Genomic DNA, 16422 nt, shown 5'->3' on the forward strand with positions numbered 1-16422 from the left:
ATTTTAGAATAGTCTAGACTGTGAAGGGCTAATTAATCGAGATTAGACTACTGCTTCTGCGATTAAAACTGAACTAGTTCCTGGTTCATACATTCCGTCTACCCATTAGACTTCGAGTGGGAGGCAGAGGAAAACGACAACCTGATACTCTTACAAAAGGCCCTCCAAAACCGGGCAACAAATTGGACTCCCCGGTCGGAAACAATATCCTTGGGGACCCCATGCAGGCGCACAACCTCCTTGATAAATATGGTGGCTAACTCAGGAGCGGACTAAAGCTTCTTAAGAGCAGTAAAATTCGCCATCTTGGAAAATCTGTCGACAACTACCAAGATGACCGAGCACCCCTGGGACTTGGGCATGTCGGTAATAAAATCCATCCACAGATGGGTCCATAGTCTCTCCAGAACGGGAAGAGGACAAAGCTGACCTTCAAGTCGTCTCTGTACACTCTTCCCTCGGGCACAAATAGGGCAGGACTTGACAAATTCCCTGACATCCTGAGACATTTGTGGCCACTAATACATATTGCCACACAGCTCCAGGGTGCTTCCGACTCCTGGACTACCTGCTAAGACCGACAAATGAACTTCCTCCAATATGAGGAGCCGCAGGGTATGGGAAACAAATAACCTCCCCTCAGGGAGGCCCTTGGGAATGGACTGTTGAGCTGCCAGGAGTAAAGCAGAGGAGTTGGACATAAGGCGGCTACCACCACCCCCGGCCCAGAATACTCTCCGGCCGAGGCGCCTCTACCTCGGGTACCCCGAAGCTGCGAGGCAAAGCATCAGCTTTGACATTTTTGGACCCAGGCACATATGTGACTACAAAATTGAAGCGCGAAAAAAACAATGCCCACCTTGCCTGACGAGCGTTCAAGCACTTGGCGGACTTTGGATAAACCAAATTCTTATGGTCCGTGAGGACAGTAATAGTATGACGAGCGCCCTCTAAGAAATGTCTCCATTCATTAAATGCCCATTTTATGGCCAGTAATTCCCTGTTGCTAATATCATAGTTGCATTCTGCCTGATTAAACTTCCTGGAAAAGAACGCACAGGGTTGGAGACCAGGTCAGCCGGGAGATTCCTGCGAGAGGACTGCCCCCACACCATGCTCAGAGGCATCCACTTCAATGATGAACGGGCGATCTAGATCTGGCTGAGCCAAAACCTGTGCTGTGGAAAAAGCCCTTTTGGGAAGTGTAAAGGCCTTCACAGCCTCCTGCGACCAGGAATCAACCCTAGCCCCCTTCTTGGTCAGGTCAGTCAAGGGCTTGGCCACCACCGAAAAGTTCTTAATAAATTTCCGATAAAAGTTTGCGAACCCCAAAAAGCATTGTAACGCCTTTAAGATAGTGGGTTGCACCTATTCAGTGATGGCCTTGACCTTGTCCAAGTCCATCCGGATGGCTGATGGAGAAATGACATTCAAGAAACCCAATCTCCTGTACCCCGAAAAGGCATTTCTCTAACTTAGCATACAAATTATGAGCTGGAAGGCAGGAAAGAACTGTCCGTAAATGCTTGACATGGCTCTCCCAATCAGAAGAGAATATCAGAATGTCATCCAAATATACAACGAAGAACGTGCCCAGAATGTCATAGAAAATGGTGCTCATAAAACCTTGAAAAATAGCTGGCGTGGTACATAATCCGAATGACATGACTAGACATTCAAAATGCCCCAAAGGAGTATTAAATGCCATTTTCCATTCGTCCCCCTCTCTAATACGGATGAGATTATAGGCACCATGAAGATCAAGCTTGGAGAACCAACGGGCTCCTACAACCTGGTTGCGGAGGTCAGGAATCAGGGGTAAAGCGTTCTGATTCTTGATGGTTATCCTGTTCAAGGCTCTATAATCAACACAGGGCCGAAGGCCAGCATCCTTCTTCTCCACGAAAAATAACCCTGCCCCTGCGGGTGATTCGGAAGGAAGTATCTGTCCCTTGGTGAGACTCTCCGTAATATACTCCATCGCTTCACGTTCAGGAACTGTTACAGTATATATTCCCACCTTGGGGATCTTGCTCCTGGGAATAAGACCAATCTTGCAATCCCATTCACGGTGCGGAGGTAACGTCTCAGAAAGTTGTTTCGAAAAAAGGTCAGAAAAATCCTTAATATACGGAGGTAACCCCCTTACATTACACTCAGTGGAATGCACCTGGACTGGGACCAAATACTCACTGCAACCCTGCCCCCATTGCACTAGTTGGGACTGACAGGGACCCCAAAAAAGGAGGGACAGGGAGACCGGCAGGTGAGCACAGCGTAGCTGACTGGAAGCAACAAATGTGCAGACCAGAGAGTAGTCGTGAAGCAAGCAGGGTCAAACAGAAAGAGATATGCGCGGAGTACAGGAGGGCAAGTCAAATGAAAGGCCGAAGTCGAACGCACAAAAGTCAGGTCAATAATTGTGGGTGTAGGCAGAGAAGGCAAAACCAAACACTGGCAACCAGAGTCTGGGCCAGCAAGGTATAAATGCAGAACCCAGAGGGGTGGGGTGAAGTCATATGACGACCATAGGGAATTATAAAGCAGCCTCCCCCCGGTGGCGCGCACCGGTCCGAGCGCCGGGGCACACCACTGGCCAGAATGGATGTACCCTCCATTGTTTCAGTGGGGGCGGATCAGGGGATTTTAAAGCTAGCTAAATTGGGAAGTGATCAAAAACTCCTCTCTGGAGATACAAGATGCAGCAAACTTTTGTGAATAGAGACCCAATTATATAGTCTATATGACTAAGGCCGGCTGCACACGGGAGCCCATCACGGCGCCCCCCAGAGACCCCATACTTACCAGCGGATCCGCCGTTCTGGGTCCCGCATGACGTTTTCCCGCCCACCGCCGCCACGTCACATGACACGCATCATATGACGCGGCGGTAGGCGGGAAAGCGTTTTCACACTATCTTCCGCTGTGTTACAGCGGGAGATAGCGTGAACGGACGGCTTCCATTGACTGCAATGGAAGCCGTCAGCGCGTACACCCGCGGCAAATAGAGCATGCCGCGGGTGAAAACGGGAGATTTCACGGTGCGGAATTCCACGGTGGAATTCCGCACCGTGTGCCCTGAGCTATTAGGTTCAATAGAACCTAATAGCTGCGGGCACCGCAGCGGATTTTCGCTACGAATTACGCGGCGGAAATCCGTTCGTGGGAAGGAGGCCTAAGGGGGTGATTATAAGCAGAGTGGCATGAGAATTCCTGTGAATTCGGATGGAATACTCGCCACAAATCAATCCAGTCTACAACCGATTTTGCAGATGTCAATCTGGTTGACCCCGCAGCTCCTCGCTAACTAGTACTGCCCCCGAATCTATCCATGGCCGGGTCTACTATCATATCCATATCTCCCATACAAATTACAGATGCTTCGGGTGAAGTAGACGCAAATGAAATGCCCTCCATCAGTATAGAGATGGAAGCAGGAGGAGGATTATAATAACAGGATTATTCCAGGTTCATTGTTAAATTTGGCCTTTATAAAGATGAAGCTGCCCTTTGGATCGACTCTAGACGCTCGAGCTCACAACAAAGAGAGCGTCATATCAATAAGGACCCCCCTGAATAAGACGTGTGACAAGACTGAGATGAGCACTGCACCCAGGGCTTGGACAGAACTTTGGTATCAATTGCATTTTTGTTTTTCATTTCCCGTACCTAAAATTTAAAATAAGTTTTTCCATACATTAAACGGAACCATCAAAAAATACGCCTCATCCTACAAAAAAACAAGCGGCTATGTCACTGGTAATATTAACCCCTTAGTGATGGCCCCATTGCCTTTTTATGTCCTAGCTATCCTCTGAGGATTAAAGGCTGTGGACGTGACAGGAGGTAGCCAACAGTCTGGACCTGTCATGGGGGGCCGGGATATCCAACCCCGGTCATGTAATTGGCACTATTTAATGGGTAGCACCGATCGCATGAAAGTAAATAAAAAGTGAAAAAACGTAGAGTTTCAGCTCCCCTCACAGATCGCATCCATGAGGGGCGCTGAAACTACACACCCCGGTCCTCCATGATGTCCCGTGACGATGTGGTCCAAAAAGGACCTTCAGCCATGTTCTACATATATAAGCCAGAGGAAATATGGTGATGCATGCACAGAAGACCGGATCAGCGTGGGACATTTGAAATCTCCTGGCTCTCAGGTACTGAAGGTAGCCGGGAAGCAGGAGATGTCACCGGGGAAAAGTTAAAGTAAAATAAAAATTTAAAAAAGTTTCACCTCTCCTCATGGATCGAGAGATTTAAAATCCCTCTGCTCCCGGCTGGCATGTGTAGCTGCGAGCAGAGACATGTCACTGGGGACCGCTGTAAGTGGTTCCCGGTCACATGATCACTGTTATCCATTGAATAACAGCGATCATGTAAAGTAAAAAAAAAGTTAAAGCTTCATCTTTATATGATTCGTGAGGGAGGATGAAATTACATACCTAAGGCCCCTGCATTTATCCGCAGACCTTACCCCGGCTTCTGCGCATGTTCACATCTACCAAACATAGCCAAGAGCCTGGAGATTTCACGGGGGTCCGTGATCACCGCTATCCAATGGATAATGGCGATCACGTCAAAGTAAGAAAAAGTTAAAATTTCATGTCCCGTCATGGATCTGATTCAAGACGGGAGGTGAAATTAATTACCTAAGGCCTCCAGTGATGTTCCCTGACGGGACCTTTCCCCAACTTCATCTGGTCAGGCAGCACCTCCACTATTGAAGTTACCACTTCACTCTCTTGTATGGGTTTTGCTCCACCCCTCTCTTTTACTCCTCGTCTACATGGGGCATAAAAGGCCTTCAAGCAACATTTCTGTTCCGAAAGCCACCGGCTGCTACTTTTGGTTTGGGCCCCGTTGTGCATACAGACATAACATTAGGGCCACAATGGGTATGTTTTTCAACACTGGACAAACGGGAATCCATTTTGGGGTGTAAATCCTCATTTTCATGCACACTATAGGAAAAAAAATGTGTTTAAAATGACATATTTGCAAAACTATGACATTTCATTTTTTCTCCTCTAAATTGGATTAACAACTGAAAAAAAATAGTGGGGGTCAAAATCCTCCTGACCCCCTCAGTGAATACATTAAGGGATGTACTTTTTAAAATGGGGTCACTTGTGGGGGTATCTATCATTCTGACACCTATGAGCCTTTGAAATCTTGGCTTGGTGCAGGAAAACAAAGTGTTCCTCAAAATGTTGTTCAGTAATCTTACATTTGTACGTCTCCTAAATGCTTGAAAAAAATATTTTTTTCTCCAATGTGCATCCAGAATAAAGTAAACAGATGGAAATATATCATATCAATATGTGTACAGTATGTTTGCACATATTTGAGATATTACAGTTGAAAATGTGGAAAAATAACTTTTTTCAAACTTTCCCCATTTTTGGCATCTATGTTTACACCTAAATGAAGTACAACATGTGGTGAAAAAACAATTTCAGAATCACTGGGATATGCAAAAGCTTTACGGAGTTATTCTACGTTAAAGGGAGACATCAGCCAATCAGGAGGCTGGAATCGGCCCGTGTCAGGGGCGGAGCTACGCGATGACGCGTGCAAGGGGGCGGAGCCAAAACGCCGCTGCTGCCGAGCCAAGCCGAAGGGAGAAGACCCATCTGCGCAAGCGCGTCTAAAAAAGCAAGAAGACACCGAAATTAGACGGAGCCATGGAGACGGGGACGCCAGCAACGGAGCAGGTAAGTGAATAACTTCTGTATGGCTCATATTTAATGCACGATGTACATTACAAAGTGCATTAATATGGCCATACAGAAGTACTGAACCCCACTTGCTTTCGCGAGACAACCCCTTTAAGTTCCTTGGGAGAAGAGCATTGATGACAAAAGTTGACATAGAATCCACCTTCAGCCTTTTACCTTTGCGAGAAGATAACGTTAAGCTCATAGACTACTTCTTTGAAGGAGGGTATCAGATGGACAAATGGGATGTTCTGTATCAGGCAAGTTGTTCAAAACATTCATTTCCTTCCTACACTGGTGCCTTGAAGAGGTATTCAGCCGGGAGACACATCACGTCTACTTGGTTGACTTCCTTCTCATAGGCCTAGCTGGCTCCCCCAGATGCAAGTCCTTCAAACAACAATTCCTAGTGCTCATCGTGGACTTTGGAGTCACCTTGGCCTATGACAAGACAGTAGAACCCACAACAAAGTCAGTTTGCTTGGGAGTCGAAACTGACTCAGGGTAAGTTTGTGCAGACTGCCAGAGGATAGGGTGCGATAGTTTAAAAATGTAGCAGAAGCAGCGGACAGTAAAAAAAATTGCGCTGTAAAAATACAGTCCTTAATGGGTTCACTAAAAACTTTCCATGCAGAGTCCTTTCCATGGGTATGATTTTTTTTTTGGGGGGGGGGGGGGTTGCAAAAGACTACAAAGAAGCAAAGCTGGAGTGAGAACCATTCCACAAAATCATAATCCCAAGACTCATAGTCCCAAGGACCTGAAAGTATGGTAAACCCTCCTCCAAGATTACAATAAGATGGCAGTAAACTCCATAACAAGACACCCTGGGATGCTACAGCTTCATGGTATATTATGCTGGGTGGTGGTGTGCAGAGAACTGGCCAGAATCATTGCAGGCCACCTGGCCAGGACGCAACCAGACACTATTAGAATTGCAGTACAGCTATAGACAGCAAGACTTAAAAATCAACACATAGTTTTCTGGACAGACAGTAAGAGCGTAGTAGATGTCATTATCATGTCCTCTTAACCCCTTAATGACAGGGACCTTTTTTCCCATTTTCACTCCCCCTCCCCCCCCTTTTAAAAAATTGTAACTCCTTTATTTATCCAACGACGTTGCTGTATGAGGGCTTTTCTTTTGTGGGAGTTGTATTTTTCAATGGTACTATTTTATGTACCATATAATGTACTGAAAAACTATAGATCATTGAAAAAAATAGATCATAGACTGAACATGAGTCAACAATGTGATGCAGCAGCAAAAAGGTAAACACAATTCTGGGATGTATTAACCGCTTGAATGGCACGCCCGGAAATTTTCCGGGACGAGCTCCACTGCCGATAGTGATATAGCCCGGAAGATTTCCTGGCTATGTATCACTATGGGAGCTGCACAGCACAATGCCACAGGCTGTGGCATTGTGCTCTGCCTGCACAGTCCCACAGAGAGAACAAAGCAGAACGTTGAGAAGCAGGAAGATATTGCCGATATGCCGGCAATCTCCTGCTTCAAATGTCCTGCTTTGTTTACAGGTTGCCATAGAGACCATCGGCTTGTCAGAAGCAAGCCGATGGTCTCTGTTGCAGGGAGAGCTTGGTGCTTGGCTGTCAGAGGACAGCTAGGTACCAGCTCTTACAGCAGAGATCAGAGAAAACCTCTGATCTCTGCTGTGTTAACCCTTTACATGCTGCAGTCTATGTGACTGCAGCATGTAAATGGTTGCCACCATGGGACCCCCCCCCCCCCCCCAGAATGTGATCAGGGAGTCCTGATGGGTCTCTGTGGAAGTCCCCTAAAAGGGACAAAAATTAAAAAAAAGGAAAAAATTATTAAAAAAAATAAAAAAAATAAAATTAAAAACACTTGTCTCCCTTTACTTTGTGAAAAATTAAAAATAAAATTACCCACGTGGTATCCCTGTGTCGTAATAACCCAGAGAAGGAAGTTAGTACATTATTTAACCCCTTAATGACACGGTCCCTTTTTTTCTTCTTTCCCCATTTGTTTTTTTCCTCCCCCCGTTTAAAAAAATCATAACTCCTTTATTTTTCCATCGCCGCCGCTGTATGAGGGCTTGTTTTTTGCGGAATGCGTTATATTTTTCAATGGTGCCATTTAAAGTACCATATAATGTACTGAAAAACTTTTACAAAAATCTAAGTGGAGTAAAATGAAAGAAAAATGACATTCCACCATCTTTCGGTGCGTTTTGTTTCTACGGCGCACAAACTGCAACAAAAATGACCTGATAACTTTATTCTACGGGTCAGTGCGATTACTACGATACCAAATGTCTATACTTTTTTTTACTATAGCACTTGTATTTTTTTTTCAAAGACATTTAATTTTTTAAAATTATTTTCTGCTGCATCTCCTGCGCGCAATAACTTTTTTATTTTTCCATCGACAGACTTGAGCAAGGGCTCGTTTTTTGCGGGACGTCCTATTATTAACGTTGGTACCATTTTGGAATACATACGACTTTTTGATCGCTTTTTATTGCAATTATTTCTGGGAGACAGGGTGACTGAAAAAGTGCATTTCTGGCGTTCTCTATTTTTTTTTTCGGATTGCGTTCACCGTGGGGGGGTAAATAATGCACTACTTTGATAGATCAGACACTTATGGACGCGGTGATACCAAATATGTATTTTTCTTTCATGATTTAGATTTTTTTATTATAGATATGGCAAAGGGGGGTGATTTAACTTGTATTACTTTTTTTCCCTAATCTCCCTACAAATTTTTTCACAAAAGTTATGCAATACATTATATATACCCCAAAATGATGCCATCAAAAAGTACAACTTCTCCAGCAAAAAACAAGCCCTCACATGGCCGTGTCAATGGAAAAATGAAAAAGTTATGGTTCTTGGAGCGCGACTGCAAAATCAGTTGAAATTAAATGATTGGCCCATTTAAAAAACCTGCCCTGATGGGCAAGACAGGGAGGTAGGAAACCCGCCACTCAAGGGGTTAAGAGAAGTATAGAGTCTAAATCACATCAGGTAATTTCCCCTTCTACTCTTCCTAAGGCCCAATGTTCACAGGTGGAAATGAATTGCAGAATCCGTGCAGGGCACCCACGTATGGGCCGCTGATCCTGCTGGACGGCAGAAGATTTTTTTTTGCGCTTGTCCATTAGCGAGCCATGCGGACCACCCACAGTGAAGATGTCCCGGTAAAAGAGGGGTATGCGCCTGCCACGGACAGGATGGGATTCAGCTGCTGGCTTCCACATGCGGAATCCTACCCACCCGTGGACATGAGGCCTTAGTCAGACCTCATCTGGAATACTGTATCCAGTTCTGGGCACCCCAATTTAGGAAAGACATAGACAAACTGGAGCAAGTTCAGAGAAGAGTTACCAAGATGGTGAGCGGTCTGCAAATCATGTCCTATGAGGAACGGTTAAAGGATCTGGGAATGTTTAGCTTGTAGAAGAGAGGAGACTTAATAGCCGTCTACAAATATCTGAAGGGCTGTCACAGTGCAGAGGGATCAGCCCTATTCTCATCTGCACAAGGAAAGACTAGAAGCAATGGGATGAAACTGGAAGGGAGGAGACAGAAATTAGATATTAGACAGTGAGGGTGGAGAGGGGGACAAAATCTCGTGCAATTAGGCATCAATTTTCAGAATGATCAGAAAGAGAGAAAACATTACAGGAGTTATCCAACAAAAGCAAGTTATCTGCTATTCACAGTATGGGGGATAACCTGCTAATTGGTAGGGGCCTGACTGTCGGATCCCCCACTATTCTAGAGTGTGTCCTGAGCGGAGAGCGGTGGCGGTTACACCTATGACTGTCACTCTATTCATATCAATAAGACTGCAAAGCGCTTGAACTTAAAGGGGTTGTCCCGCGAAAGCAAGTGGGTCTATACACTTCTGTATGGCCATATTAATGCACTTTGTAATGTACATCGTGCATTAATTATGAGCCATACAGAAGTTATAAGAAGTTTTTCACTTACCTGTTCCGTTGCTAGCGTCCTTGTTTCCATGGAGCCGACTAATTTTCGCCGTCTAATGGCCAAATTAGCCGCGCTTGCGCAGTCCCGGTCTTCTTCTTTTTTCAATGGGCCTGCTCGTGCTGGATGCCGGCTCCGTGTAGCTCCGCCCCGTCACGTGCCGATTCCAGCCAATCAGGAGGCTGGAATCGGCAATGGACCGCACAGAAGCCCTGCGGTCCACCGAGTGAGAGGATCCCGTTTCGGCGCAGGACAACCCCTTTAATCTCTAGCAGCCCAGATGAAATGAATGTAGCAGTAATATGCATGTGTGACTGCCCCTGCCCCTACTTCAGGCTGCATCGGAGCACTGTTCTATGGTTGCTTTTGTGGTATAATTGCTTCAATAGGATGATGGCACAATCACAATGCAATGCAATACACAAGTATTTTAGTGTATCGTATCAGAAATTATAGTGAAACTACAAAGAAATGTTAGAAACCATTTCTCACATCTAATATAAATAAGCCTACAGGCTCTTTCCTGCACCCCCTTTGAGAGACCTTTGGAGGCTGATTTTGGTGTCAGTGGATTTGTACCATTCTTAGCACCACCACCTTAAAATCCTAAAATTAAAGTTTGATACAGTGAGTACCCTGTTAGAGTTGCTCAAGTTCCCAATGTTAAAGGGGTTGTCCCGCGCCGAAACGGGTTTTTTTTTTTTCTATAGCCCCCCCGTTCGGCGCGAGACAAACCCGATGCAGGGGTTTAAAAAAAAACCGCATAGTACTTACCCGAATCCCCGCGCTCCGGTGACTTCTTACTTACCTTGCGAAGATGGCCGCCGGGATCTTCACCCACGGTGGACCGCAGGTCTTCTCCCATGGTGCACCGTGGGCTCTGTGCGGTCCATTGCCGATTCCAGCCTCCTGATTGGCTGGAATCGGCACACGTGACGGGGCGGAGCTACGAGGAGCAGCTCTCCAGCACGAGCGGCCCCATTCAGAAGGGAGAAGACCGGACTGCGCAAGCGCGTCTAATCGGGAGATTAGACGCTGAAATTAGACGGCACCATGGAGACGGGGACGCTAGCAACGGAGCAGGTAAGTGAATAACTTCTGTATGGCTCATAATTAATGCACAATGTATATTACAAAGTGCATTAATATGGCCATACAGAAGTGTATAACCCCACTTGCTTTCGCGGGACAACCCCTTTAAGTCTATGGGCACGCGGTTCAGGGATTAGGAAGAGAAGCATTGCTAAGTGATGAGGAGAACAGCAGTTACTGCACCTGCAAAAAGCAAGACCTCATGTAGCTCCAAAAAAACTGCCAAAACATTTATGGGTCTTATAATTTAGCAACACAAAAGCAAAAAAAAATAAAAAATAGTGAAACAAAAAACCTATATAAATTTGGAAACCTTATAATCTTACAGAGCCGGGGAATAAAGTGTCATTTTTACCTCGCAGTGAAATTATGTTTTGTCCTTTTTTCATTCACCCTACAGATAATTTGCTATAAGGTTATCTGTATATTAACCGCCTAACAGTCGTACAAACATGAAATTTGGCATGACCATTCTTTAGGTCCTAAATAGGAAAAGTAAAGGGGTCACAACTCGATTATTCAATGCTAAATGCAAAAGTAAGTGCACCCCTATGTAATGTAACTTCCCGGTGTTGTACAAGCGTGAAATTTGGCACAAGCATTCTATAGGTCCTAAATGAGGAGAGTGGGAGGGGTGGCAAATTCTGCAGAGGGACATTGGTACATGCAGCCTGAGGGGAATTTAACGTTCCTCTATGTGTATAGATATTTTATTCCTCGGTTACTCTCCAGTAACCGTGACTTCATAACATTTTCTGTGCCATCAACACATAAACACCTGTATTAAATTTACTCGGGCGAAGATGGGTATATCAGCCAGTATATATAAAAAGGTGAAAGCCCTCCCTTGACTGACTTGCCATTAATTTTTTAACTTCCCAGTATTGTACAAACATGAAATTTGGCAGGAGTATTTTTTATGTCCTATATAGGAAAAGTAAAGTGGTCACAACTCGATTATTCAATGCTAAGTGCAAAAGTATTGGCACCCCTATGTAATGTACCTAATCTAATTCTCTAACTTCCCAGTGTCGTAAAAACATGACATTTGGCACACCCATTCTTTACGTCCTAAATAAGAAAAGTAATAGGGTCACAACTCTATTATTCAATGCTAATTGCTAAAGTAAGTGCACCCCTGTGTAATGTAACTTCCGGCATAGTACAAGTGTGAAATTTGGCGCAATCATTCTTTAGGTCCTAAATGAGGAGAATAGGAGGGGTGGCACATTCAGCAGAGGGACATCAGTACATGCAGTCTGAGGAGAATCTAATGCTCCTCTAAGTGTTTACGTATTTTATTCCTTAGTTCCTCTAAAGTAACCTTGACTTCATAACACTTTCCATGCAAACAACATGTAAACACCTGTATCAAATTAACTCAGGCAAAGCTGGGTATATCAGCTAGTTTGCATAAAATTTAGTCACCTTATGTGTATTTTTTAACCTATTAGTAACAGAAATTAATTTTAGCTTTACAAAAAATATTTAAAAAGTAGCCATTAATATGGAGAAGAGTTATCGGTTGGATTGTTGCTAATCTCTCCTCACTCGGATTGGCTGTCAATATCTAGCAATCAGGCAGCATAAAACTCCTAACGGATTCAATGTAGTATCTTATAGAATGGTAGAGTTGGAAGGGACCTCCAGGGTCATTGGTTATCTCCTCAGATGTTTCCCCTTATTCTCTCCAGTAATTTTATTTTTACATGGATTTTGTGTGGCTTTATTATTGTCTCATCTTCTTTCCATTCAGGTCCTACAATACAGAATCCTCTGATATCTACTACACAAGAAAATTCTCCTGACCAATTCGTGAAGGATGGAGAAGGACAGAACTAAGGTGGTGGAAAGTATATTTAATCTCACCCTAGAGATATTCTTCCAGCTTACTGGAGAGGTGAGAGGTTCTGATGATGTCACATTACATCATTCCTATCTATGGTAACAACAGATGATGTCACTGGAGAGGGGATGGAAATGTCTGTAGTGATATTTATTGTCTTCCCAAATGCAGAATTACACAGTAGGTAAGAAGATCTCTAGTGATGGCTGTCGGGCCCCTGTGTGTGATGGATGGGGAAGACCTCTGAGCCCAATCCCGGGGCCCCTACCTCACCCCCTGATACATGAGGACATCAATGTACAGGAGATTCTAGAACTCACCAACAAGATGATTGAGCTGCTGACTGGAGAGGTGACGCTGCAGGGAATGCTGGGACATTATACAGTAACAGCACTGGAGGCTTCTGGGTGATGACTGTATATTGTGTTGTCAGGTTCCTATAAGGTGTCAGGATGTCGCTGTTTATTTCTCCATGGAGGAGTGGGAGTATTTAGAAGGACACAAGGATCTGTACAAGGAGGCCATGATGGAGACCCGCCACCCGCTCCCATCACCAGGTAATAGACAGGACTAAATCCACGGGGACTGTATTATCTGTATATAAAGAATGACTTCAGTGTCCATCTGTGTTTCCTGCAGTTCCATCCAGTAAGAGAAGAACCCCAGAGAGATGTCCCTGTCCTCTTCTTCCACAGGACCATCAGGTAGATGGAGATGTCCCTCTGATCTGTAGAAGGCTGTGAAGCTCTTGTCTTCAGTCTTATTAGATGTCTTCTCCTTGTGTGATGAGGCCGGTGGAGATGGCAGGATTACCGCTGACCAGAGACATAACATCTTGTCTGGATCTTCTCCCAGTGTTCTGGCAGTGGAGACTGCTGGTGGGAATAAGGAGCCAACAGGTTGGATTTATATCTATCTGCTCCTTTATTTCCCCGAGACAAGCAGCGGATGTGTCTGGTAGACACTGATCTTCACTGAGACAACTTGCAGCGTGTCTAGCCATGCCGGATATACATGTGTATGACGTTCCTGAGGGGTCATTGAGCCGCCATCTAATATCTATGTCCGGCAGATATGTACCTCAGATAACTACTGCTGTCAGGTCATTTTTGGTCATGATGATTTTTGATCTTTTCCGATCATGTAAAACATTCCACACCGGCATAGCTAAAGGCGCATTGGACCTGGTGCAAAATGTTCAGCTTGGCCCCACTCACAGCTACTCTGCATAGATACCTGGGGTGGTCCACCCCCCAAAAACTATATCTATCTATCTTAAGAGAACATTCATGACAACGGTTTAGATACATAAGCTGTAGTCACCTTTACATAACGCAGTCATCATATAATAGTCATATACCAGTTTTACACAGTGATAGTGATTGCAGTGCAGTTATCTGCAGTGATCACAGGTGAATCCTCTGATTGGTGTTGTCAACTTTCTCTTTTCTTCTCCATCTGGCCGACATAGCCATGAAGATTTCTTAAGACTATGACTCAACTGCGCACTCTGCCCATCCTCGCGCTACCACCAATGCTTCTCTCAGTGCATCCTGTAGTAAAAGTAATAGTGCTTACAAAAAGTAATAATTCCCCCATAGTGCCTTCTTTGTGCCCCACACTGTAATAATACCCTATTATGTTCTACAAATTAATAATGCCCATTTTTATCCCAGGAAAGTAGTAATACCCCTTTATGCTCACAAAGTAGTAGTGGTCCCTTTTGTGTCCCTTAAAGGGGATATCCTAGTTAATTTTTTTTTTTAATTATTGCACCCCTTATATAAAAATCTTGAACATTCATGTATTCACCGGCACCTGCTCCTCGTAGCCCCATTTTTGGTCCTTGGTTTTATGCCTGCATAAACTGAATGATGAATGATAAGCGATCCAATTATCACTTATCGTTCAGTCGTGGGCAGTGTTGACATTGAACAGTGATTGTTCTGCTGCACACGATCCAGCGATAAACTGAATGATAATCGCTTTGTGTCAGTGTCCTGAGCAGGTTGCGAAACATCTGGAGCAAAGCCCCACAATGTTAGTTGTGAGAGGGGCCTTTGAGACCCCTAGCTTAAGGGCCTGGTCACATTTGGGACTCTTATGACCCCTATTGCTATGCCTCTAATTCCTCATAACGTTTCCAACTATCTACTAACTTTTACAATATTTGTCTCACAGGCTTTATATGAGGATGAAGATCTGACCAATATTAATACTACAGAGATAAATGTGAGGATCAAACAGGAGTGTAAAGAGGAGATTCCTACAGGTAACTTCCCAGGTGAGTAGTAACCACTACATACAGCAGAGAAGAGTCACAGATTCTCCTCGGTCACCGGCTGCAGATAGTTATGTAGATTTATAAGCTCTGGGATCTGTCAGATTTTCCGCTGTATATTCCCCCCATTCAGCCGGAGTACAAACTAAAATGTCTGACAATGTGCTACTGTTATAGGAGATAACACATGAGCATTTATACTATGAATGGGAAATGCAGGCTGAATATAGACATGAAATATACCTATGTGAGCAAGGCCAATTTCGTCATCATCTGCTGTTAGTACTGATGAGGGAGAAGTATTTTTCCAATTTCAGGATTTGATAACCATTGGCTCCTGTTAGGCCACACCTGAAAACTTTTATAAACAGAATCCACAGGGTGGAGACATAGACCCATTTAACAGAATCCGCAGTGTGGAGACATGGCCCCGGATAACAACAGAATCTGCAGTGTGGAGACATGGTCCCGGATAACAACAGAATCCGCACTGTGGAGACATGGCCCCGGATAACAACAGAATCTGCAGTGTGGAGACATGGCTCCGGATAACAACAGAATCCGCAGTGTGGAGACATGGCCCCGGATAACAACAGAATCCGTAGTATGGAGACATGGCCCCGGATAACAACAGAATCCGCAGTGTGGAGACATGGCTCCGGATAACAACAGAATCCGCAGTGTGGAGACATGGCCCCGGATAACAACAGAATTCGCAGGGTGGAGACATGGCTCCGGATAACAACAGAATCCGCACTGTGGAGACATGGCCCCGAATAACAACAGAATCCACAGGGTGGAGACATGGCTCCGGATAACAACAGAATCCACAGGGTGGAGACATGGCTCCCGATAACAACAGAATCCGCAGTGTGGAGACATGGCCCCGAATAACAACAGAATCCGCACTGTGGAGACATGGCTCCGGATAACAACAGAATCCGCAATGTGGAGACATGGCTCCGGATAACAACAGAATCCGCAGTGTGGAGACATGGCCCCGGATAACCACAGAATCCGCACTGTGGAGACATGAACCCGGATGACAATAGAATCCGCACTGTGGAGACATGGCCCCGAATAACAACAGAATCCACAGTGTGGAGACATGGCCCCGGGTAACAGAATCCGCAGTGTGGAGACATGGCCCCGGATAACAACAGAATCCGCACTGTGGAGACATGGCTCCGGATACACACAGAATCTGCACTGTGGAGACATGGCCCTGAGTAACAACAGAATCCGCACTGTGGAGACATGGCTCCGGATACACACAGAATCTGCACTGTGGAGACATGGCCCCGGATAACAACAGAATCCGCAGTGTGGAGACATGGCCCCGAGTAACAGAATCCACAGTGTGGAGACATGGCCCCGGATAACAACGGAATCCGCACTGTGGAGACATGGCCCCGAATAACAACAGAATCTGCAGTGTGGTGACATGGCCCCGAATAACAACAGAATCCACAGTGTGGAGACATGGCCCCGGGTAACAG

The 16422-nt window shown here is 45.1% G+C and overlaps 1 protein-coding gene across 1 annotated transcript in view; it reads left to right on the forward strand.

Annotated features, from left to right (window-relative positions):
• The window catches only part of LOC136629013 (zinc finger protein 300-like), a 157587-nt gene that overhangs the window by 128338 nt on the left and 12827 nt on the right, over positions 1-16422 (forward strand). The window contains exon 7 of the mRNA XM_066605118.1: positions 14824-14926. Within this exon, the coding sequence (XP_066461215.1) occupies positions 14824-14926 (103 nt within the window). The remainder of the gene's footprint in view (positions 1-14823; positions 14927-16422) is intronic.

Source organism: Eleutherodactylus coqui, chromosome 5, assembly GCF_035609145.1.
Source record: "Eleutherodactylus coqui strain aEleCoq1 chromosome 5, aEleCoq1.hap1, whole genome shotgun sequence".
Classification (NCBI taxonomy): domain Eukaryota; kingdom Metazoa; phylum Chordata; class Amphibia; order Anura; family Eleutherodactylidae; genus Eleutherodactylus; species Eleutherodactylus coqui.